The sequence below is a fragment of the Oreochromis niloticus genome, linkage group LG15, assembly GCF_001858045.2.
Source record: "Oreochromis niloticus isolate F11D_XX linkage group LG15, O_niloticus_UMD_NMBU, whole genome shotgun sequence".
In the NCBI taxonomy this organism is placed as follows: domain Eukaryota; kingdom Metazoa; phylum Chordata; class Actinopteri; order Cichliformes; family Cichlidae; genus Oreochromis; species Oreochromis niloticus.
This window is the reverse complement of record NC_031980.2, coordinates 37,372,280-37,394,531: the sequence shown is the minus strand read 5'-3', so window position 1 is coordinate 37,394,531 and position 22,252 is coordinate 37,372,280. Positions and strand designations below refer to the sequence as shown.

General features: G+C 41.0%; 3 protein-coding genes and 1 long non-coding RNA gene across 4 annotated transcripts; 1 reads left to right on the top strand and 3 right to left on the bottom strand.

Moving 5' to 3' along the window:
* Nucleotides 1-1,111: 1,111 nt before the first annotated feature.
* LOC100703831 (growth arrest and DNA damage-inducible protein GADD45 beta-like) lies at nt 1,112-2,041 on the bottom strand. The gene is made up of 4 exons (XM_003452552.2): nt 1,893-2,041; nt 1,654-1,755; nt 1,340-1,559; nt 1,112-1,225 (listed from the first exon to the last, which is right to left on the bottom strand). Exons 2-4 carry the CDS (start codon nt 1,752-1,754, stop codon nt 1,112-1,114), a joined length of 435 nt encoding a protein of 144 aa, XP_003452600.1. The 5' UTR covers nt 1,755; nt 1,893-2,041.
* Nucleotides 2,042-3,564: 1,523 nt separating this feature from the next.
* On the bottom strand, nt 3,565-4,823 carry LOC100695767 (growth arrest and DNA damage-inducible protein GADD45 gamma). Its single transcript, XM_013275929.2, has 4 exons — nt 4,678-4,823; nt 4,222-4,323; nt 3,896-4,115; nt 3,565-3,717 (listed from the first exon to the last, which is right to left on the bottom strand). Exons 1-4 carry the CDS (start codon nt 4,782-4,784, stop codon nt 3,565-3,567), a joined length of 582 nt encoding a protein of 193 aa, XP_013131383.2. The 5' UTR covers nt 4,785-4,823.
* A 6,322-nt stretch (nt 4,824-11,145) lies between these two features.
* On the bottom strand, nt 11,146-19,016 carry LOC112842488 (uncharacterized). The gene is made up of 2 exons (XR_003214271.1): nt 17,254-19,016; nt 11,146-12,521 (listed from the first exon to the last, which is right to left on the bottom strand). It is a non-coding gene; the product is annotated as an uncharacterized LOC112842488 (long non-coding RNA).
* Nucleotides 19,017-19,182: 166 nt separating this feature from the next.
* Nucleotides 19,183-20,853, top strand: LOC100705173 (growth arrest and DNA damage-inducible protein GADD45 beta). The gene is made up of 4 exons (XM_003452557.5): nt 19,183-19,428; nt 19,647-19,748; nt 19,864-20,086; nt 20,208-20,853. Exons 1-4 carry the CDS (start codon nt 19,385-19,387, stop codon nt 20,319-20,321), a joined length of 483 nt encoding a protein of 160 aa, XP_003452605.1. The 5' UTR covers nt 19,183-19,384; the 3' UTR covers nt 20,322-20,853.
* Nucleotides 20,854-22,252: the final 1,399 nt, after the last annotated feature.

Below are 22,252 nucleotides of genomic sequence, written 5' to 3'. Positions count from 1 at the left end.
AACAGGGAGGAACGCTGGTTTGAGCGCGGAGTCAAGGAGGCCATTTACGTGAAAAGGGAAAGACCATCTCTGAATCGAGGAGGGGGCCTAAGGGTACATCTTTCGCCATCTTACAATGCTGTGATTGCAGCCATTCCCCAACTCTCTGTGAATGGTACTCATGGCCATTGATCAGTGTTCTTTGATCAGTGGGTTTTGGTCAGTGATTGTTGATCAATGGTCATGGGAATTTGCATAATTATGATTAAGGAACTGACCTCACAGCCCATTGTTCCTTCAGTGGGCTGGTTTCAGTCATTATGCAAATGTAGTGTTTATAAGGTTTGGGGAAACCTGCAGTCAGCTGAGACTGAAGAAGTCACTTGGATGAGTGACGAAACGTTTCTCCCACAAAACGCTACGTCCAGATGAACAGATTCAACTTTTGGAGATTTACTTTCCTGGATGATTGAGAATGCATCAAGACGATCGGATTGGATATCTGTTAATTTTCGTTCAGAAAGAAACTGTGTTGTTCAGCAATGTATTTATTTTCCGTTCGGAACATGATGCCTTCATTTCAACATCAGATATCAGATTTAGACATCATACAGTAAATTACAAAAATGATGTTTAATCAACATCAACATGATTTTTATACAATATTGTGTGAATGAAACACTTTAGATTTATTAGTAAAAAATACAAATAAAAAGAGGGGAACGAGTGAAATTGTGTTAGCTGACCACATTACATCATGTAGGAGCAATGTTGAAGTACATTCTTTCAGTTGACAAAGTGAATTTTATTTTGCATGCACTGCTTAACAAAATAATTCCGTTTTAAAACTAAATCGTCCTCAGCTGCTCTATTAAATCTGACACGGGTCTGGATGAACAAGGTACCAAAACACCTGGAGCCTCTGCGGGCTTCTAGTCGACTTTCACGAGCAGTTCCTCAGTTTTCCACTCGTGCACTCAGGTCACATGTCGCTGTCTCACACACCTCTTCATGGCCCAAATCTTCCCGTCCTGAACCAGATCAAAGTAAACTCCCGATAAAGCAAAACCCCGTTACTCTACTTGGGCAAGTTTCCATTAATTCGAACCGCTCTGCAGCGGTCTGGTTTAGGTCAGCGGTCCTGCAGCTCAAGGTGGGGGAGCCACTCGTACCTGTGGCGGCTCTCCTCGCAGAACTTGGCGAGCTGCTGAAGAGCCTGGCACTGCAGAATCTGCTCAGAAGGGTTCTGCAAAACAAAGCGTAGTTGGACATTTATGTTAACCAGAGTTTATCTAGAAAATAATCCACACTGGCAAAGTTTGACAAACGCAGTGGAGCAGAATGAGGCGTTTGGACTTACAGTGACCAAGATGCAATGCAGGTCCCTGGATTCGTTTCTGTTGCTGGTGTTGGTGTCCTCCAGCAGCTGAGCCAGCTGCCGCATTCCCGTCACTCGCAGGATGTCGAGGTAATTGTCGTAGCAGAAAGCCTGCAGCAGTTTGAAGTGAATCTGCAGCGCAGCGTCATCTTCATCCTCCTCATCAAGGGCCAGCACACACAGCACCGCGCCATCCGGATCTCTGCGGGCAGGACAGGAGAATAATAAACCACATATAGCGTCAGAATCACTATTATTCTGACAGTACAAATGAATTACTGTACATTAATACTTACTCATTCAGGAATTTTGCAGACTCATAAACTCCCACAGTCAGACAGTTCTGATGATGAGCTGTGACCAATACATGTTCCAGCGTCTGGCTGATGGTCTCCATACTGCAGAAACACGAAGGAAACTAAGTATAATACAGGCTCTAAACAAGGGAATAAAAGCGTTTCAAACTGCACTGTAGCCGGATTCAAAATGTAACTTGTGTCGGTGCGTAATTACGCATTAAACATGTCTATCTTACCTTTTTCCGTGTGCTGCTGGATCCCAGAGAAGAAGAAATAGGAGTCGGAGACAAGTCGGTGGTCACTGAGGAATGATGAATCTGTCTCTTCAGGTCAAAACTTTTATACCTGCTCTGGGAGGTCACACCTTACCACTCCCTCTCTTACTGGCCAGCTGCCCCCCCCCCCCCCCCCCTTTCGCCTTCGCTCCCCCTGTCTCCCTCCTCTTCTTTCTGCTCACAAGTTTGTTTGCTTGAATTCTTCTCGTTAAAAATAAATAAATAAATAAACTTTCTGTGGAGAAGATGATTTTAGCATAGGAATAACCTCTCAAGATAAGCCTGTATATTAGCATTGTTTTTTTATGGATGAAGTCACTGCAATGTGAAAGAAGAAGCACGCAAAAAATATTCAAAATAAGTTTCTGATATCTATATTTCAAATGTATGTATGCAGCGTCATGCATGCTTCACATCACGCATGTTCGACAAACATGACTGGAAGCTCCGTCTCCCTCTTTGATCAAATCACGTAGACCTGGATTGGATCTTTTGGAAATGTGCACAGTCAGTGGGTTTAAACGGGTTCTGCTCTTCTGTTTGCTGAATTCGAAAAGTGTTAGACATTAAAGAGGCTCCGGTGGACATGTGAAGGGCTCGCAAACAATGCAGGAAGCTGTGAGCTGTAGCAGATAGCTGGTTGAAAGTGCATTGATTTTTTTTTTAGGCTGATTTACTCAAACATTAAGGACATCATGTGTTCACTGTCCCTGCAGGCATAAGTCCCCCATAAATATCTGGGCTCTGTACTCAATCACTGGACTGTGTCTAAATGCATTTAGATAAGGTTTAGGATTTCAAATGTCTGCAGTTTCCTTCACTTGTACGTTTTTCCTTCATATTCAATGTTTATTACATTAATACGTTAATATCAGATAAAATTATAAGATCAAGTGAAGGAATCCACAAGATGTGGGAGCATTTTATGTTAGTTTGTGTCAGTTTTTGAGTGATTTGGGTTTTTCTGAAAATATCTCCAGGAAATTTTTCAGTTGTATCATGGCTGTTGTGTTTAATGAATGAGAACATTAAACTTGATGAAGCCCCTAATGAGGTCTCGTGCGGAAAACACCCTGATTGATTAAAGACTTAATCAGTGGCGCTGATAAGGTGACGCTGTGAAGTTTACTAAAGGGTTCTGTTTCTGCCGGCAGAGAAAATGTGTGATAGTTAGACAAAGGTTAGAAACATCTAAGAGACAATAAAAATTCCGAGATCACATGAAAACTAAAACTAAAGATTGTTTCTTTTTACATTTATCTTAGTTACATTTGCAAGCAGAGAATAGCCCGAAGTCTAGTTTGGTTTAATGTTTTTTTTTGTCAGCACTGACAATGAAATAAACTGCAGAGATGATAAACATTATTGGGCTTTAGTTTTATTTGAATTTTTTTTTCTGTTATTTTTGATTAAGACAGCCCCAGGAGGCTTTGGTGCATCCGTTTCATTGGCAGGGATATGACTTTGTGCTGTTTTCACTTTGAGAGGCAGTAAATCTCTCATTTTTAAAATAGTAAATTTAAAGTCTGAAACTGAGGATTTCATCTTTCCCCCAAGCATTTTTTTTCTCTTTACAACTTTAGAACGTGGATTCAGAAACAACGAACACGCTGAAGAATTTAATCCTTCACTTTTATTTACAGCAACGACAACAACAACAACAACTGCGGCTTGGGTAGCGATAAGAACAAAGGCAATGCACCGACGAGTCCCTCCGGCGGCTTTCTTCGCAGAAGCTGCTGAGGATCTGCAGGGCCTGGCGTGGAAGCGGCTTCACTGGAGGGACCTGCGAAACACAGCGAGGAAGGACGGTGAAACTCCCGGAAAACACATCACTTTGCTTCTTATTCGAAGTAGCCTGTCATGAAGCCAAGTGTACTAATTATAACGATTTTAATAGAGATAACTGGTAAACATGAGCCATTTGTTAACTGCGCTGCAGCACAAATGGAAATTAAGCTTACAGTGACCAGAATGCAGTGCAGGTCCCGCGAGGCCTCGTTGCCGCTGATGTCATCCACGTTCACCAGCTCTGCCAGCCGTCTCATGTCTGTCGAACACATGATGCTGACGTTCTTCTTGTAGCACATATCCTTTAGCTGGATTAGATTCATCTGTAACATAATGTCACCCTCTGTTTCTTTTTCGCTGGCAAGGACGCACAGGACGACTCTGTGCGGGTTTCTGCGGGACACAGGACGACAGTAATGTCACCATTGCCACGTTGTTCCACTATTAGATCAACTACTGCATTTGAACTGCATTTAAACTTAAAAATTAAAATACTTACGCTTTCATGTATTTGTAGGACTCAATTACACCGATGCTAAGGCAGTTCTGGTGATAAGCTTCCACGAGCAGCTCCTCCAAAGCCTGACCCACCATCTTCATCCTACAAATACGCAGACGGTTAGAAATGCGCACAAACTAAGACAAAACAGCCCCAAAGTCAACAAATAACCCCAAACAATGAGAATACACCCCATGACTCAACATTAGAAACTGCTATAAAAACCAGAACTGGGATGAAATTTGAGCAAACTTACAATGTATCTCTGCAGTGGTGCGTAATTACGCACCACTGCAGAGATACATTGTAAGTTTTAATATGGAAAATTGAGACTTACAAAATCAATTTAGCGTAACGAAATATAGTGATTAAAGAAATCAAATCCTTTTACACACAACGCAGAATGTTGCACTGAACTGAAACACAAACTGTGAAAAAAAACCCGTGAAGTCTTACATCCACTGTTCGGTCATCCTGGATGTAGCAAAAGTGCAGAAATCTAAAGCAGGAGCAGAGTGTATGTCTTTAAGAGGAAACTGAGCCCAGTGGATCAGGTCCTTCATTTATACTCAGGTGTGGTGGGCTGGCCCACCTGAACACAGCAGGCGGTTTCATGGGTTTGAAGGTAGACAGTTTTGAATGGTTTTAAAAATGTATTTGCAAGTCACGTGTGCGAATGCTTGATACACAATTCAAAAGTCCGAAACAGAAAATGTTTTTTGAATTTGAATTTTGAATGGGAGGTTCTGACACTATTATACACCTGTTAATAATCATGTGCAATTAGATGTGGTCGACGGAAGCAAAATTTTAGACCAGGCCACCCAGTACACCATTATTCTAATATTTATCGAAAATTTGAAATTAAAAAGTAAAATAAAAACTTTAATTGAGGTCTAACAAACATGTCTGGGCGTCCCCCTTTACCCCCTCTTTTCTTACAGACTTGACCTGAACTTCGTACACAGCAACACCAGGTCTCGGACCCCTACCCCCACCCTGCCGGTGGTGGGGTGTAACTGGGACAGAAAACCTTGTTCTCTGCATTGTCTCTGCAGATCTCATTTCCTCTAAATAATTTAGGCACCACTCTTGCCTTTATATGAAGTGCGTAGAAACTTAAACTCGAAATTGAAGAGTTGCAGTTTCCGTAATTACATGTTGATTATTTTTTGGAATTGTGAGATAAACATATGTATAATTAAATAAAAGAGTGTTTCATTTTTTTTCTCTTTTGTTGTGCATTTGTGGACTTCCTGAGGTTTTTAAATGGTTTGGGGTTTCCCGGATTCAACTTCAGGAGGTAATGATGATTTACAATGATATAAATAAAACACCCCAAGAGAAAAAACAACTGTTATGTTTAACATCATGTTTAAACATTTCCGTTAGGACAGGGGTCAGCAATCTTTAACACCCAAAGAGCCATTTGGACCCGGTTTCCACGCAAAAGACAACACTGGGAGCCGCAAATACTTTTTGAAATCTAAAATGAAGATAACACTGTATATATTGTTTTTTTTACCTTTATGCTTTGTGTGAACAACTAAAGTAAGTGAGTAAAGTTTATTTATTAAGCGCTTTTCACAGACAGGCAGTCACAAAGCGCTGTACACAAATATTAAAATAAACACTACAATCAATAGACATTATACACAATGTAAAAGATCAAATGTAAATAATGTAAAGAATATAAAATACATAGATCAACAAAAGGCTTGTTTGAACAGAAAAGTTTTTAACTGCTTTTTAAAAGAATCTACAGAGGAACTAAAGTGTGATGCTTATGAAATCCATGAAGTGCTACAGAGAAAATTACATTTTAATTATGTAATTAACACATTTTGAACTCGTAAAGAAATATAACAAAAGGAAAGACACCCAGCTGAACTAAAATGATCCATGTAGCAAACAAAAACTGTTGTGAGCCGCCACCCTTATATCGCCTTTGGGCTGTTGGAGCCTTGACCTGACTTTTAAAAAGTAATTGGAAAAAAAGCTCTATGCTGCTAAAAAAAAAAAAAAAAAAAAAAATAGATATTTGCAAAATTCTGCCTAAATATGTATTTTACCTGGTTAATGTGTGTGGCGGGGCGTGGTTTGCAGCGCCGCTGCAGGGGAGTCGGACGCACCTGAGCGGCACCCGCAATCACGCCTCGCCGCCTTTACGTCTGTGCTATCTCTGCTTTTGTGTTGTCGGGCTGTGAGCTGAAAAGCTACAGCCGGCTGTATGCGTACGTATGTGTGAAAAGTGGTCAATAAAGAGATGCTGAAAAGCAGCCGGTCTGCCGTGGTACGAAGTCACTTTCATCTTTACGCAGGACTGTAAGCTGTCATCTGTGATACGTGAGCGGTGTTTGTTTTTAACATAGTTCACGGTGGAGAACAGCTGCCGACATAATGTGGATCCGAAGATCCATAATTGGCCTACCTGGGGTTGAAAGTCTCGATAAATGCACGGCGTTTCGGCGGGTACACCGGCTTCCGCGAGTGTGACGCTTATTTTGAGCGATGAAAAAATAATAAGATATAATTTTATTTTTATATTTCAAAATCACAATAATCTTCCAATTTAGAACTACAAGTTAAAAAAAAAAAAACTAAACACAAACAAAATACACTTCAGCTAAATACTTCTAATTTATTTTCCCAAACCACGCGGAGCCGCAAAGTAAAGACTAAAGAGCCGCATGCGGCTCCGGAGCCGCGGGTTGCCGACCCCTGCGTTAGGAGAATTAATCAAACCAAACCTTACAAGTATCCATATTTAGACTTCCAGAGAGCAATGTAAAACTCTTCAGTTTTAAAATAAAAAATCCAAAACGCAATTTTTATAATGCACGTAAAATAACATTTTATTGCTCTTATTTTTTCTTTGCCAGTTACTTGCCACTGGGGTCAGAAAGATCATTCTACAGGTTAAATAATAATTCAAACATTACGTTTGTTATAGAAATTCTGTATATATAAATATTTAACCCCCCCAAAAGGGAAAAATGAAACAAATCTTTCCCCTGACCCTGAACATAGCGCAAACACCGAAAGTCACAGCAATATTAAGCTTTTTCCTTTAATTTGTCACGGGTCTTTCAGTAACAAATTCAGCCTAACGACTGTTTTCACACTGAAAAACACTCCACCCACTCATTAACGGTTCTTTTATTTTATATTTTCTGTATATAACTTGTGCATGTCCTTTTGTGTAGATACTTATTGTGTTATTGTGCGTCACATACATTCCAGGTACCTCTTAAACTTATTTTATCTTTATTAATCTTATTGTCTTATCCGAAAAATCTGAATGTAAAAACCTACAAGCTGCAGAGAGATGCCAAACAGTGACAATAAAGATCTGTAAGACAGATAAGAAAACAGGTTGGAAAGTGTCAGACTGTTACAGGGATTCACCTGAGAGAACCATCAATGGTCACCGTTCACCCACAGTTAGTGAGTCTTTGGTTTTTTTCAGGGGCTTGGAGCCAAACGACTCCACTGGGTTTTGTCTCTGCCTATAAATGTCTGATAGTTACATATGTGCGACAGACATAAGAGCTGATAAACGGATGATTAAAAATGGATTTCACCTCAGTGAAGGAAGGTAAGTTTGTGTTCTTTCAGTTTGTGTTCGTTCTATTTAAAATATCCAGTGTTGGTCGTTTCGATCTTATTTGTATTCACTTTGTTATAGCCACGTAGGCCCAAGAAAAGATTCACGAAGTTCAGAGTAGACATTCAAATAAAAACCTCTGGAGAAAATTGCGGGGCTGTCGGAAAATGTCACCAAAATGGGAAATCCATTGTATAAATATCTAGTAGTTTGTATTTTTATCTACTTAATTTTCGTCACCTATTTAAACTAAAATGCTTTTTCAGATCTAGTTTTCGTTTAGTTTTAGTTCACTGCAGTAACCTTTAGTGTGAAATTTCTGCACACCTCAACGGGGATCACAAACACGCAGAAGTGCTACGAGTGCCTCGTAGCTCGTTCTGAATATCAACCCCCGGACATGCAAACGATAAAAAGAAAGCGTTAAACTTAAACATGTCTGGATGCAAATCCCACAAAGCTGATTCTGTTCGTCTGGACGTGGCGTTTTCAGTGGGAGAAACATTTCGTCACTCATCCAGGTGACTTCCTCAGTCTCAGCTGACTGCACGTTTCCCCAAATGAAAACGCTACAAATGCAAATATTTATGCAAATATTTGCTTGGTTGTGTTTTTCAGGAAAGATGGACACAAAGCCCACTTTGAGGAGCAATCACCCTTTGTACTTTATATATATATTTAAAAAAGAAAATCTGTTAGTCACAGAAATTAATCCGCCTTAGGAGAGAGCATCGACTTCTCTGTATCATTATTACAAATAATTTTTGTTTGTTTTGTTTTTCTTTTGTTTGTTTGTTTATTTGTTGTTTATTTTTCCACCTCTGCTTCTCCCACAAAATGTTATCTTTCTGCCTGACCTCGACTCAGTCCTGGCCGCTCCTTTTGGAAGCTACAATGGGACACTCCCGGGTTCTTTCCATGTGAAAAGCTTCTCCATTTGTTCCTTAATCAGGCCCATTAGCGACCATTCAACCTGTTATCAGAACCAAAATGAGGACCTGATAAAAGAACACGTGCATTATCATTACCGGAACCGATTAGCTTAACAAAAGAAAGGGCGAGGAGCACAGGAGCACCGGACTTTAGGACTAAAAGGACTTAAAAAAAACCCCCATATAATCTTCCAGTTTGGAAGATGTAGAAACATTTGCATGTAATGCGACGTAGAATACGAAAAAAAACGAAAAAACAAAAACGGAGGAAAGAGACCAGAGGAAAAAGGTAGATTGTATTTTGAAGCGGGACTGTTCCTTTAAATAACTTCAAGATCCAGTTACACACACGTAGGCCCAATGCGCTTAAAGGTGCGATTGTAAATTATAATTGTAACTACAGCTAAAATGTCCCACTCGTGTTATTAAGAATCAAATTCATCCTAATAGTGAGGACTTGAATACAACCCCAATTTTTATCTTAGTGAGTCAGTGTGATGACCAGTCTGCTCTAAGCCCTGCAGAAGAGGGATAAGAAACACCAAAGGAGGGTCCTACAGTGCAGCACCTGGACAGGAAGTTTGAACTCAAACCCGCTTGGAGTAAGTCAACAGTGCCAGCCATTACAACAGTGTCAGGGCAAATACTTGGTTTTCTTAGGCCCCATATTAAAACATTTTGACGAAACACTGCCACCTAACGGTGACTCTTTTTTGTTACATTTGGCAAATTGCAAGACCTTATTTGCTGAGAACTTCATTAAAGGTTACCTGTATTTGAACCGCCCTCACGTGCCAGTATTACTGTATTTTATCACTTCTATCATCAGTTGGTCATTGGCTGTGCACTTGATGGAGATATTTTTTTGTTTTGTTTGGATCAGCCTGCAATAATGTCACAAAAAAGAGAGAATCCCAAAACAGGATAAAGACCAGGGTAAAGTCCAGAATCCAGATGTTTAATCAACCAAATTAAGATCAATTTCAAGTCCATTTTTTTCAGTAGTTACCCAGAGCTAATGACCATGGGTAATGGATGGCATGTAGACTAGTAGATCGAATATTTCAGTGCCTTTACTTGGGGCAACCCCAACTCAGGGGAAGCAGTCTGCAGTTTAACAACAGAGAACCCTGCTAACCTAAGGGATCAAACTATTTCTTCCAGCTATTCCAGCCGTCACAGAGTGAAAAGCAGGGCAAACCCTGGACAGGTTGCAAATCGTTGTGTGTGTTAGCCTTAGAGGATCCTTTGGGGTTGATCAGAATCTGAATCAGAATCAGAATCAGAAAGACTTTATTTATCCCCAAGGGGCAATTAAGATATTAAGACAACAGAGCAGCATGACGTTGAAGATAAGGACAGGGCATAAACAGGTAATAAGAGTGAGATAATAAATACACAGAATATACAGTATATACACAGTTTTAAAATTGAACAGTTTTAAAATTAAAGTGAATAAATAACTGTAAGTGAGTAAAAGTGTCCGCAGTATAAAAAGAGTGTAGAGTAGTTTATGTTTCTGGGTGCGGGAAATGTTTTTATCGGCTGGAGTTGAAAAGCAGGGTGGCTTTGGGGACAAAGGTGGCTCTCCTCCTCTCAGTCCTGCAGGAAATGCAGCGGAGGCGTCGCCCAGAGGGGAGCCATTGAAATGCGGGGTGAAGAATGTGAGAGGGGTCGTTGATGATTTTGGCTGCCTGTCTGAGGGCCTGTTGGCTGAAAACCTGTGCCAGAGTTCTGACAGGCAGCCCAATGATTTTAGAGCACACCGATGCCGTGTGCTGCAGTCTGTTCCTGTTCTGAAGGCTGAGGGAGTGGAACCAGCAGGTGATGGAGAAGGTCATGATGCTTTCCAGGAAGGCATAGTAAAAAGTCATCATGATGGGTGTGCTGACTCCAAAGGAGTTGAGTTTCCTAAGGAGGTATAGCCGTTGGTGGCACAGTGTTGGCAGAGAATTTCAGGAGGTTGTCAAAGATGGTTCCCAGGTATTTGTACTCCTCAACTACCTCCACTGGCTTCCCGTGGATGGTGGTGGTGACTGAAGCAGCCAGATCCCTCTGCCTACTGGAGAAGGTCACCACCATCTCTTTGGTTTTGCTCACGTTAGACCACTCTACAAACTCCTGAAGAACAGGCCCGTGGTGTTGTGAGGCCCTGACAGCAGTGACAGGAGAACTGTGTTGTCAGCATATTTAACCAGCTGACAGTTGGGCTGTGTGGATCTGCAGTCATCGGTGTAGATGATGAAGAGCAGGGGGGAGAGCACACAGCCCTGGGGGGAGCCAGTGGAGGTGGAACGGAGACCGGAAAGAGAGTTGTTGACCTGAACTTTCTGAGTCCTGTTGGTCAAAGAGTCCAATATCCACAGGATTAGCTGATCATCCAGGTGAAATCGGGAGGAAAGTTTAGTGGCCAGGATATGAGGCTGCAGAGTGTTGAACACTGATGAGAAATCAGCAAACAGAAGTCTGGCGGAGGAGTCAGGGAGTTCCAGATGTTTGTGGATGGAGTCCAAGATGAAGATTTTGGCATCATCGACACCTCTGTGTGCACGGTAAGTAAACTGGAGTGGGTCCATCAGGGGGTCAGTTGCTCTTACGATGTGCTGTTTTATGATCTTCTCCATGGCCTTCATCACCAAGGAGGTGAGGGCCACAGGACGAAGATCACTCAGACACTTTGGGTTGTTTCTTTTGGGGATGGGGATGACTGTGGAGTGTTTCCACAGCTAGGGGACGGTGTGACTGTCAATTGAGTGTTGAAATAGTAGTAATGTAATGTAATGTAGTAATATGGGACAGTGGGTCCATTTTTACAAGTTGTCTCATGCTCCATAAACAAAACATGGAAGAGATGTTTGTGTTCCTGGGACAAAATCATGTATGTTTTCTTTTGTAGCTGATTTGCGAGCATCAGTGCATGGCGTCCAGTGGCCTGGGTCACTCCTTCAGGGAGGTACAACAAATATTCAGTTGTACCTCTGTCATCAGGCTCATACATGCATTGTTGTTATGTATCACCCTACTCTCAGCACCACTTGATCGATTATATTGTCCCAAAACATAGCGTTAGTGTGACAATTTCTATTATACAGGGAACTTCAGGGGGGAAAAATCCTTTTTTTGGACTGTACTGCGGTCTTGAGGCACTCCAATTTCTTTCTTTTTTTTCTATTTTGTTTAAAAGAAGCTAGACTTTTGTATAGTTTCTAAAGCTGCTGTAGTAATTCCACAGACTTTTCTTTGGACTTCCTTTTCACACATTTTAACTCTAGTCCTTACCTGACCATTTTTTGTTGAGCTATTTAAAACTGAATCATTCAAGCATAAATAGAACTAACCTAACCCAAGGAATGAACCTGTGCCCAGGAACTTTGTTACAAGCAGTCTGTTGTGGAAACAAAATTTCTTCCATTTCTTTACTTGAATCTATGAAAAATGCCAAAGATAACACAAGTCCAGGGACGTAAAATAGTATTCTTAGACCAAAAGGTGATTCCTAAAGAGGTATTCACTGAAAATATCTCAACATTCTATTCATTTTGTCCTTGAATAATTTGAGGAAACTGGACAATTGGAGGACAAAATAAATGTCTTTAAAAATCTACAGCATATGAACAGTATCTGAAAATCCTTAATAGAAAACATCAAGCAAAGACCTGACACAAGACCTGAGAGATACATCTGATCCTTTAGTTATTCCATCTGTTTGCAGAAGTCTCATCAGAAATGGTCTCAGTGGATGGGAGGCTGCAAGGGAAACTCTGTTAAGGAGAAAAGACTGAGGCATGAATTCTACAAAAACTGGACTGAAAAAGAGAGGCAACACCTCCTACAGAAGTTTTTTTGGTATAGTTTTTAAATCCCCTGTAGGGAAATTACTCTCTGCATTTGACCCTCTCACTCAGTGAAGCAGCGGGCAGCCACCAATCCAGCCCCTTGCTCAGGGGTACCTGTTCGCTTGGATTTGAAACCTGACCTTCCGATCATATGGCGAACACTCTACCCACTGAGCTATCCCCTTCCATATGAATGCAGACTTGACATTTTTGGTCCAAATAGTAAATACAGCGGAGACTCTGTTGTGTTTGAGTCGTCTTTTAGGCCAATGTTGTCGGATCTTGTCAAATCTGATGACACTATGAACACAAAAGCAGATTCAGATTTTGATCCACCTTGTAATTCCATCTTGAAAGCATCTAATTGGCAATGGATTCATTTCTCACTATGGTGATGACCCTAAACATACTACAGATGCAGTAAAAGCATACATGGACAGGAGAAAAACAAACAAACAATGGAACACTTTCAGTCATGGATTGGCCTCCCCAGAGCAAAAGCCACAATCCAAAGAATAACTTTGAATCACCTTCTAGAAGCCTGGAGATGATTCTTGTAAATATTTCATTAAGTATTTCTTGAATAAGTATTATTATTTATTTGAATTTAATGATGTATTCTTTAGATTTTTTTAAGGTCTATTTGGTCTCGCACCAAAATGTATTTCAGTTCTGACGCCGATCATAATCTGAGGCTCTGATGGCCGTGCCACAGTGCCACAATCCAACATCCTGTGGAACCAAAGCTGACCAGGCCTTTTCTGTTAGGGCAACAACCTTGCTGAGGGCATCAGATTGGAGAGCTCTATCTTGTCATTGAAGTATTTCTTTCTTTTTTATAAGGAGGCCTTTTCTGTGGCTATGAAAGAAAGAATTGATAATGATGACAAAATGAACCAGTGAAGAGAATCTAAACTAGACGTGTTTGTGTGTACTCTGTATATAGACTCAGTGTATCTTTATAGTAGACTAATGTACATTTCTGGAAATGTTAAAATTCAAAGAGAGATTGAAGTACAGAAAAAAAATCTATAAAAATCTTTTTTTTCTGAGTGTGGGAGACATGTTGAGGACCCCCCCCCCATACATTTATACTTGCTCCTCTGCTTTGGATACTTTCTAATAAAGCTGGTACCCTGAATACAGTGTAATTAGATCATAAGAAGGTGAGAATTTTGGATGCTTTATAACAGACTTTGCACTTATCGTAGTATTGTATAATTACTGATGATGCACTTGAAAGAATGAAAATACTTTGCCCTTAGTACTTTATTTAACATTAAAGCTATGCTGTGCTTTATTTAGCCTCGTGTTCGATTGCTCCGATGACCTTTGTTCCACTGTTTCATGGATATTTCAGTCTCATGCAGAAATATCGTCTTTAAAGTAAATTGATCAACAAATCGATTTACTCTGCCTTACAGAAACCTGGTTGCAGCTGGATGATTATGTTAGTTTAAATGAATCAACACCCCCGAGTCATTCTAACTACCAGAAACCTCGAAGCACAGGCTGAGGGGGCGGTGTGGCAGCAATTTTTCACACCAGCCTATTAATTAACGAAAGACCAAGACAGACTTTTAATTCATTTGAAAGCCTGATGCTTAGCCTCGTCCACCCCAGCTGTAAAACTCAGAAACCAGTCTTACTTGTTATCATCTATCGTCCACCTGGGCCTTACACAGAGTTTCTCTCTGATTTCTCAGACTTTTTATCTGATTTAGTGCTCAGCTCAGATAAAATAATTATTGTGGGTGATTTTAACATCCATGTAGATGCTAAAAATGACAGCCTCAACATGGCATTTAATCTGTTATTAGACTCAATTGGCTTCTCTCAAAATGTAAAAGAACCCACCCACCACTTTAATCACACTCTAGATCTTGTTTTAACATATGGCATAGAAACTGAACATTTAACAGTGTTTCCTGAAAACCCTCTGCTGTCTGATCATTTCCTGATAACATTTACATTTACAATAATTGATTACACAGCAGTGGAGAGTAGACTTTATCACAGTAGATGTCTTTCTGAAAGTGCTGTACCTAAGTTTAAGAATATAATCCACCCACTGTTATCATCTTCAATGCCCTGTACCAACATAGAGCAGAGCAGCTATCTGAACGCTACTCCAACAGAGGTCGATTATCTTGTTAATAATTTTACCTCCTCACTACGTACGACTCTGGATACTGTAGCTCCTGTGAAAACTAAGGCCTCAAATCAGAAGTACCTGACTCCGTGGTATAATTCTCAAACACGTAGCCTAAAGCAGATAACTCGTAAACTGGAGAGGAAATGGCGTGTCACAAATTTAGAGGATCATCATTTAGCCTGGAGAAATAGTTTGCTGCTTTATAAGAAAGCCCTCCGCAAAGCCAGAACATCTTACTATTCGTCACTGATTGAAGAAAATAAGAACAACCCCAGGTTTCTCTTCAGCACTGTAGCCAGGCTGACAAACAGTCAGAGCTCTACTGAGCCAACCATCCCTTTAACGTTAACTAGTAAGGACTTCATGAACTTCTTCACAAATAAAATTTTTATCATTAGAGAAAAAATTACCAATAATCATCCCACAGATGTAATATTATCTACAGCTACTTTCAGTACCATTGATGTTCATTTAGACTCTTTTTCTCCAATTGATCTTTCTGAGTTAACTTCAATAATTACTTCCTCCAAACCATCAACGTGTCTTTTAGACCCCATTCCTACAAAACTGCTCAAAGAAGTCCTGCCATTAATTAATGCTTCAATCTTAAATATGATCAACCTATCTCTAATAATCGGCTATGTACCACAGGCCTTCAAGCTGGCTGTAGTTAAACCTTTACTCAAAAAGCATCTCTAGACCCAGCTGTCTTAGCTAATTATAGGCCAATCTCCAACCTTCCTTTCATATCAAACATCCTTGAAAGAGTAGTTGTCAAACAGCTAACAGATCATCTGCAGAGGAATGGCTTATTTGAAGAGTTTCAGTCAGGTTTCAGAGCTCATCACAGCACAGAAACAGCTTTAGTGAAGGTTACAAATGATCTTCTTATGGCCTCTGACAGTGGACTCATCTCTGTGCTTGTCCTGCTAGACCTCAGTGCAGCGTTCGATACTGTCGACCATAATATCCTATTAGAGCGATTAGAGCATGCTGTAGGTATTACAGGTACTGCACTGCAGTGGTTTGTATCATATCTATCTAATAGACTCCAGTTTGTACATGTAAATGGAGAGTCCTCTTCAGACACTAAGGTCAATTATGGTGTTCCACAGGGTTCAGTGCTAGGACCAATTCTATTTACATTATACATGCTTCCCCTAGGCAACATCATTAGAAGACATAGCATACATTTTCACTGCTATGCTGATGACACGCAGCTCTATCTATCCATGAAGCCAGGTAACACACAGCAATTAGTTAAACTGCAGGAATGTCTTAAAGACATAAAGACCTGGATGGCCGCTAACTTTCTGCTTCTTAATTCAGATCAAACTGAGGTTATTGTACTCGGCCCTGAAAATCTTAGAAATATGGTATCTAAGCAGATTCTTACTCTGGATGGCATTACCTTGGCCTCCAGTAACACTGTGAGGAACCTTGGAGTCATTTTTGACCAGGACATGTCCTTCAATGCACATATTAAACAAATATGTAAGACTGCTTTCTTCCATTTGCGCAACATCTCTAAAATTAGAAATATCCTGTCTCAGAGTGACGCTGAAAAACTAGTTCATGCATTTATTACTTCCAGGCTGGACTACTGTAATTCATTATTATCAGGATGTGCTAAAAACTCCCTGAAAAGCCTTCAGCTGATCCAAAATGCTGCAGCAAGGGTACTGACAGGGACTAGAAAGAGAGAGCATATTTCTCCTGTTTTGGCTTCCCTTCATTGGCTTCCTGTTAAATCCAGAATTCAAAATCCTGCTCCTCACATACAAGGTCTTAAATAATCAGGCCCCATCTTATCTTAATGACCTTGTAGTACCATATCACCCTATTAGAGCACTTCGCTCTCACACTGCAGGCCTACTTGTTGTTCCTAGAGTATTTAAAAGTAGAATGGGAGGCAGAGCCTTCAGTTTTCAGGCCCCTCTTCTGTGGAACCAGCTTCCAGTTTGGATTCGGGAGACAGACACTATCTCTACTTTCAAGATTAGGCTTCAAACTTTCCTTTTTGCTAAAGCATATAGTTAGGGCTGGACCAGGTGACCCTGAATCCTCCCTTAGTTATGCTGCAATAAACGTAGGCTGCTGGGGATTCCCATGATGCATTGAGTTTTTCCTTTCCAGTCACCTTTCTCACTCACTATGTGTTAACAGACCTCTCTGCATCGAATCATATCTGTTATTAATCTCTGTCTCTCTTCCACAGCATGTCTTTATCCTGTCTTCCTTCTCTCACCCCAACCGGTCGCAGCAGATGGCCCCGCCCCTCCCTGAGCCTGGTTCTGCTGGAGGTTTCTTCCTGTTAAAAGGGAGTTTTTCCTTCCCACTGTCGCCAAAGTGCTTGCTCATAGGGGGTCATATGATTGTTGGGTTTTTCTCTGTATCTATTATTGTACGATCTACGGTACAATATAAAGCACCTTGAGACCACTGTTGTTGTGATTTGGTGCTATATAAATAAAATTGAATTGAATTGAATAAAGTGCATACCTGTTATAAGGTTATTGGTGAGCCCTCATACAAATCATATGTTATGGCCTTCACGGTCACTGGATCTCAACTGAAGCTCAGAAAAAATGAAACAGAAAAAGAGATTTTATATTAAACTCACATTCTATAATTTGTTAGTTACTGCTTGTAAATCTATTTTATTGCTTTCTTTCATTTTATACTGTTTTCTTCCATGAATATCTAAATATAGCAATAAATATAATACTTTAATGTATTTAAGTTGTATCTATTTCTGTAAAAAAAAAATACTGTAAGAAAACACTATAAAATATAACAAAACCATGACATAATTATTTATACACGTAAAGTGTGAATCCTTAGATCGGACCACTAGGTGGCGCAGTAACACCAGAAAAATCTGTTCATACAGCAACTCCAACAGATTTTCTGCTATTTCAGTGGACAAGTGCTAAATCAGTTAAGTGCTTACAATGTAACCGACAATACACAATATTTCATTGTTTATTAGATAACCCTATATATTTGTGGATGTTCCTAATAAATAGATTTCAAACTGTTTAGCCGTGGCTGCCAAATTTCCCTTCTACCTATGCACACAACGTCTTTTATGTTTGCACAGATTACAGGCCGATTTTGATATATTTCTAATAAATTGCTGCACATGGTAAAGTGAAGCCTGTAAATAGTTTCATTTTCAATTTTATTTTCGTGGAAATTCAGAATCAGGAAGTCCCCGAAAAACAAAACAAAACATCAAACCCCCTAAAAATGTTTTTCACTAAACCTCCCCTTTAGGAATTCCCAATATTTTCCAAAGACCGGGACTCGCTCTTGCTCTGCACGTGACCAAACGGTTGTTGCAGGGTGCTGTTCCAACAAGCCTTCTCTGGGGCTTTCGCCGCTGACAGCAGATGCATTAGGGAGCCGCTGGAGGGAGTCTGAGACCTGGTTTTAATGGGCAGACAGTTCATATCAGGCTCGGTGAGGTGGACCTGATCACACAGGGCCACCGATCAGACGTGTGACAGCTCTGCGTGTGATGTTAAAAATGCATGTGACAGAAAAAGGGAACCTGCATTCATGAATGTGAAATATGAAGGTTATAATAATAGTTTTGAATGTTGTTGTAACATACTTCTGTTCTGCACGCTGCTGTTGCAGGCTTCAGCAGATAAACAGCTCTGCTCCTATATATAGGGATTATTTTTATCCCTGTTGGAGGTAGTGGTGCTGAGCTGAAGCTTCCAGAACAAAACGTGCTCTGCAGCTGCAATAGCGCCTCAAATGGTTTGCAAGAAAACAAAAAGATAAATTTATGTGTGATATAAAAGAGAAACATCACTGTCATCTGAGATTCTCGTGAATTTCGCCTCGTGCTTATCAGACAGGGCCTTTTCCCATTTCTTATAACCTTGCTCTTGCACAACGCCGTTACACAATGTCCGCCCAGCGCGTGCTCGCACACGGGGCTGGTCAGCTGGTCCAGCTTCCTTTTTATAACATAATTTGAAATACATTTGAATTTCATGTACGTCTCCGCGGGTGTGCAGGTGTATTTGGGGGGTTTGTGCACGAACACGATGCGAGAGCATTGCCACGGTGAAGCTTTCTTTTATTCGGCCAGCTTCTACCAGTGGGGACGAGGGAGGGGGGGGGACAGAGATCTGGAAATTCCTCCACTCAGAAAGAAAAGCTGCCGGTAAACAAACCGAGAGAGAGGGAGAGAGCGGCGCAAGAAGCGTAGGAAGAAAAGGAGGGAGAGAGCGGGGGATTCTCCGAAACCACCAACGTGGGATCACCAGCGTCTTCTGGGGCTCAGCAAATGGGCGCAGAGAACGGGGGATGTATTCATAGCGGCAAACCAATGAACGAACGAGAGACTGGGCGTGGCCACGCCTACGGTCGGGAAGGAGTAATATAACAGAGAGTTTCGGCTGACAGAGGCAGAGTTTCTTTCTACTCACGGACTCGCAGTAATCGGACTTGTTACTCAGTTTGACCGTTAACGGACTCTGAAAGGACCTTTGTACGATCTGGAATACCACTGTGTTTGGACGTTGTATCAGGAATTTCATAGTACAGCCGCATCTCCGCGCTGTGGATATTTCTTCTTATCCTGGATCTTGTGGATTATTTTACTGACTTCAACATGACTTTGGAAGAGGTCGTTGGATCAAACAGCACCGAAAAAAAGTAAGTTTCGGCTGTGTGTGATGCACAATTACGCACCGACACATTTGATCTGACATTACAGATCGCGTTCTAGTTGAGTTTATAATGCCGGCTTGTACTTTAAAGGTTGCATCTGCATGCTTAGTGTGTCGCCGGAGTTTATATGTAGACTTTAGAGTTGTTTGCCACAGTTTAGTCGTGTCGTTCGCACATTTCTAACCGCCTCCGCTTCTCTGCAGGATGGAGACGGTGAGTCAAGCTCTGGAGGAGCTACTGGTCGCTGCTCAGCAGCAGGATTGTCTCACGGTTGGAGTCTACGAGTCCGCCAAACTCATGAATGTGTAAGTATAAGTTTGATTTTGCTCACCTTAATTAACCACGCCAAAGCTTTTGATATCAGAAATATGTAATGACGCTGACATTAACCGGGTCTTTCACCTTCTGTCCCACATGCAGAGACCCAGACAGCGTTGTACTGTGCATCCTCGCAACTGATGAGGAGGATGAAGACGACATAGCGCTGCAGATCCATTTCACGCTGTTGCAGGCTTTCTGCTGCGACAACGACATCAACATCCTGCGGGTGTCAGGCATGAGGCGGCTGGCTCAGCTGCTAAAGGAGGACACCGAGGACAGCAACAGCAACGAACCCCGGGATCTGCACTGCATTCTGGTCACTGTAAGTGTGAACTTCCTTTGAGCTACTCGAGAAATGATACAAGTTCATGATATTATACTGTTGTAAGTTTAAAAAAAGTGTTTCCGAGAGTCTAACCGTCCGTCTCCACCGTGTTTTGCAGAACCCTCCAGTGCAGCCTCTGCAGTGCCAAGCCCTGCAAGACGTCGGCAGCTTCTGTGAGGAGAGCCGATGCAGCAATCAGTGGGTGCCCTGCCTGGAGCTGCAGGACCGTTGACTGGAACCGGGCCAAGCCAAACCGAATCAGACCGCCGGGGAGCGGTGAGAAAGAGTGAAAACAATCAAACCTGCGCAGAAGTAACGCGGTTTGAGTTGTTGTGCTGTGCCGGACCGACCCAAACCGGGAGCCCGATGGGGGAGGTCGTTGTGACCTCGTGGAGCACGTGAAACGTCGGTACTGGTAGTGGCTGTGGAAGCTGGACCAGACTGAGCAGGAAGTCTCAGTCATGGAGCTGCAGAGGGGGAAGTGAAGATGAAATACCAGGACTTGAGTGACGCAAATGGATGTCACATGAACGAACTGAAGAGCTGCACGTAAAGCTCTAGACTACCTGCGCTGCAGGTGTGGCAGGTGTTCTGCTTACCTGTTTGCTGCACAGGAACTTTTGTCATGATGTGATTTTACACACTGATGTATCTAAATACATTAAATATGAGTCTGCTTGATGTAATAGAATAGCCACAAGTGAGAAGTGAAGCCACATTGTGTCTTATTCTGTTTGGTCAATAAAGTTTTGATGGAAATATAATCGATTTTTGTGTGGTTCATCTAAGAGAAATGTGTATGTATGTGTGTGGTTTTTTTTTTTACTATCTCTAAGGGGTCTTGTGTTATTTCTAACGCATAGGAGGACAATCTGTCACAGAATCTAGAATTAGCTTCTAGGAAAACTATAGTAGCATGCAGTGTTGGGCCCATCAACAAATTCTGGCCCCATGAGTTCCACAGGAAACTTACCAAGTTCTGTTCAAGGTCCTATATTTGTAGAAAGACAAATCGTTCTGGGTCCAGTTTGATTCATATAATTTTTGTACTTGGGCTGCTGCATGGACCTCAAATTATGAGCTATCCCTGGCCCTGTGAAGGGGACTCTTTAAAGGACATTCCACTAATTTTGCACAAAGTTCAGTTCTCTATTCTGAGCCCGTCCTACTGTTCTAAAAAACATGCAGAGGACATCTATGGTATCATGATCTTGTCATCAGAGAACTGATTCAGCTATATTAAATGAAACTCAGTTTCATTTATTATATTTATACAGCACATCTGTGAAATGCTGACAGTGTTCCAGTGCAAACAGTGCAATCAATTACAAATAATCTAATCTTTTAATCTTTTATATTTAGCTGATGCAGCTCAATGGGAAAATGCTTCCTTGAAAACCTTCTTAGAAAACTGTTGCATCCACTTTTCAAACAAAAAAATGCGTTTGATGTGGAAATGTGGTGTCGTTCTGTAGTTAATCCAATTTAAGCTGTTTGCATGATACATGTAGATGGTTTATCTTGGCTGTGACTCTGCAGGATAAAAATGGATGAAAACACGGAGGAGTGTGTCGGTGGACATCTTCACACCATCTCGGTTTCCATGGTGATGCCTGGACTATGTATAGATTATTCCTGTCCTGTGGGTTTGTGGCTGCCTTGTTTGAAAAAGAAGAAGATAATATATAGACAATAACAGGGTTTTTTGATTGTTTGTTTAAGCTTTACTAATGCTGTTCTTTTACAGAATTTACAAAAAATTGCAGCATTAACTTTCCAAATCTGACCAGGGGAACAATGAAAAACAAAAACAATAAAAAATAAGAAGTCAGTAGTATAAAGCACTGACAAGACATTATAAAATGTTATACAAACGCCAGTCTATATGAGTGGGTTTTGAAGGTTTATGAATGGAGAACTTATTGAGTTGATCTAATAGAAGAACCTTTTCCACAGCATGGGTCTGAAACCCTGAAAGTACTGACCCTCTTTGTTTTAAACCTACACCGTAGTACTATATCAAATATCAGAGGTCTGGAGCATGTTAGCTCATGGGCTAACCTGATGCTGTTTTGATAACATTTGTAGTTTATTTCTGACATTATTTATATTTCAGGGCATCAAACATTATTTAAAATAGATGTGAACAGCCTGTTATTGCTT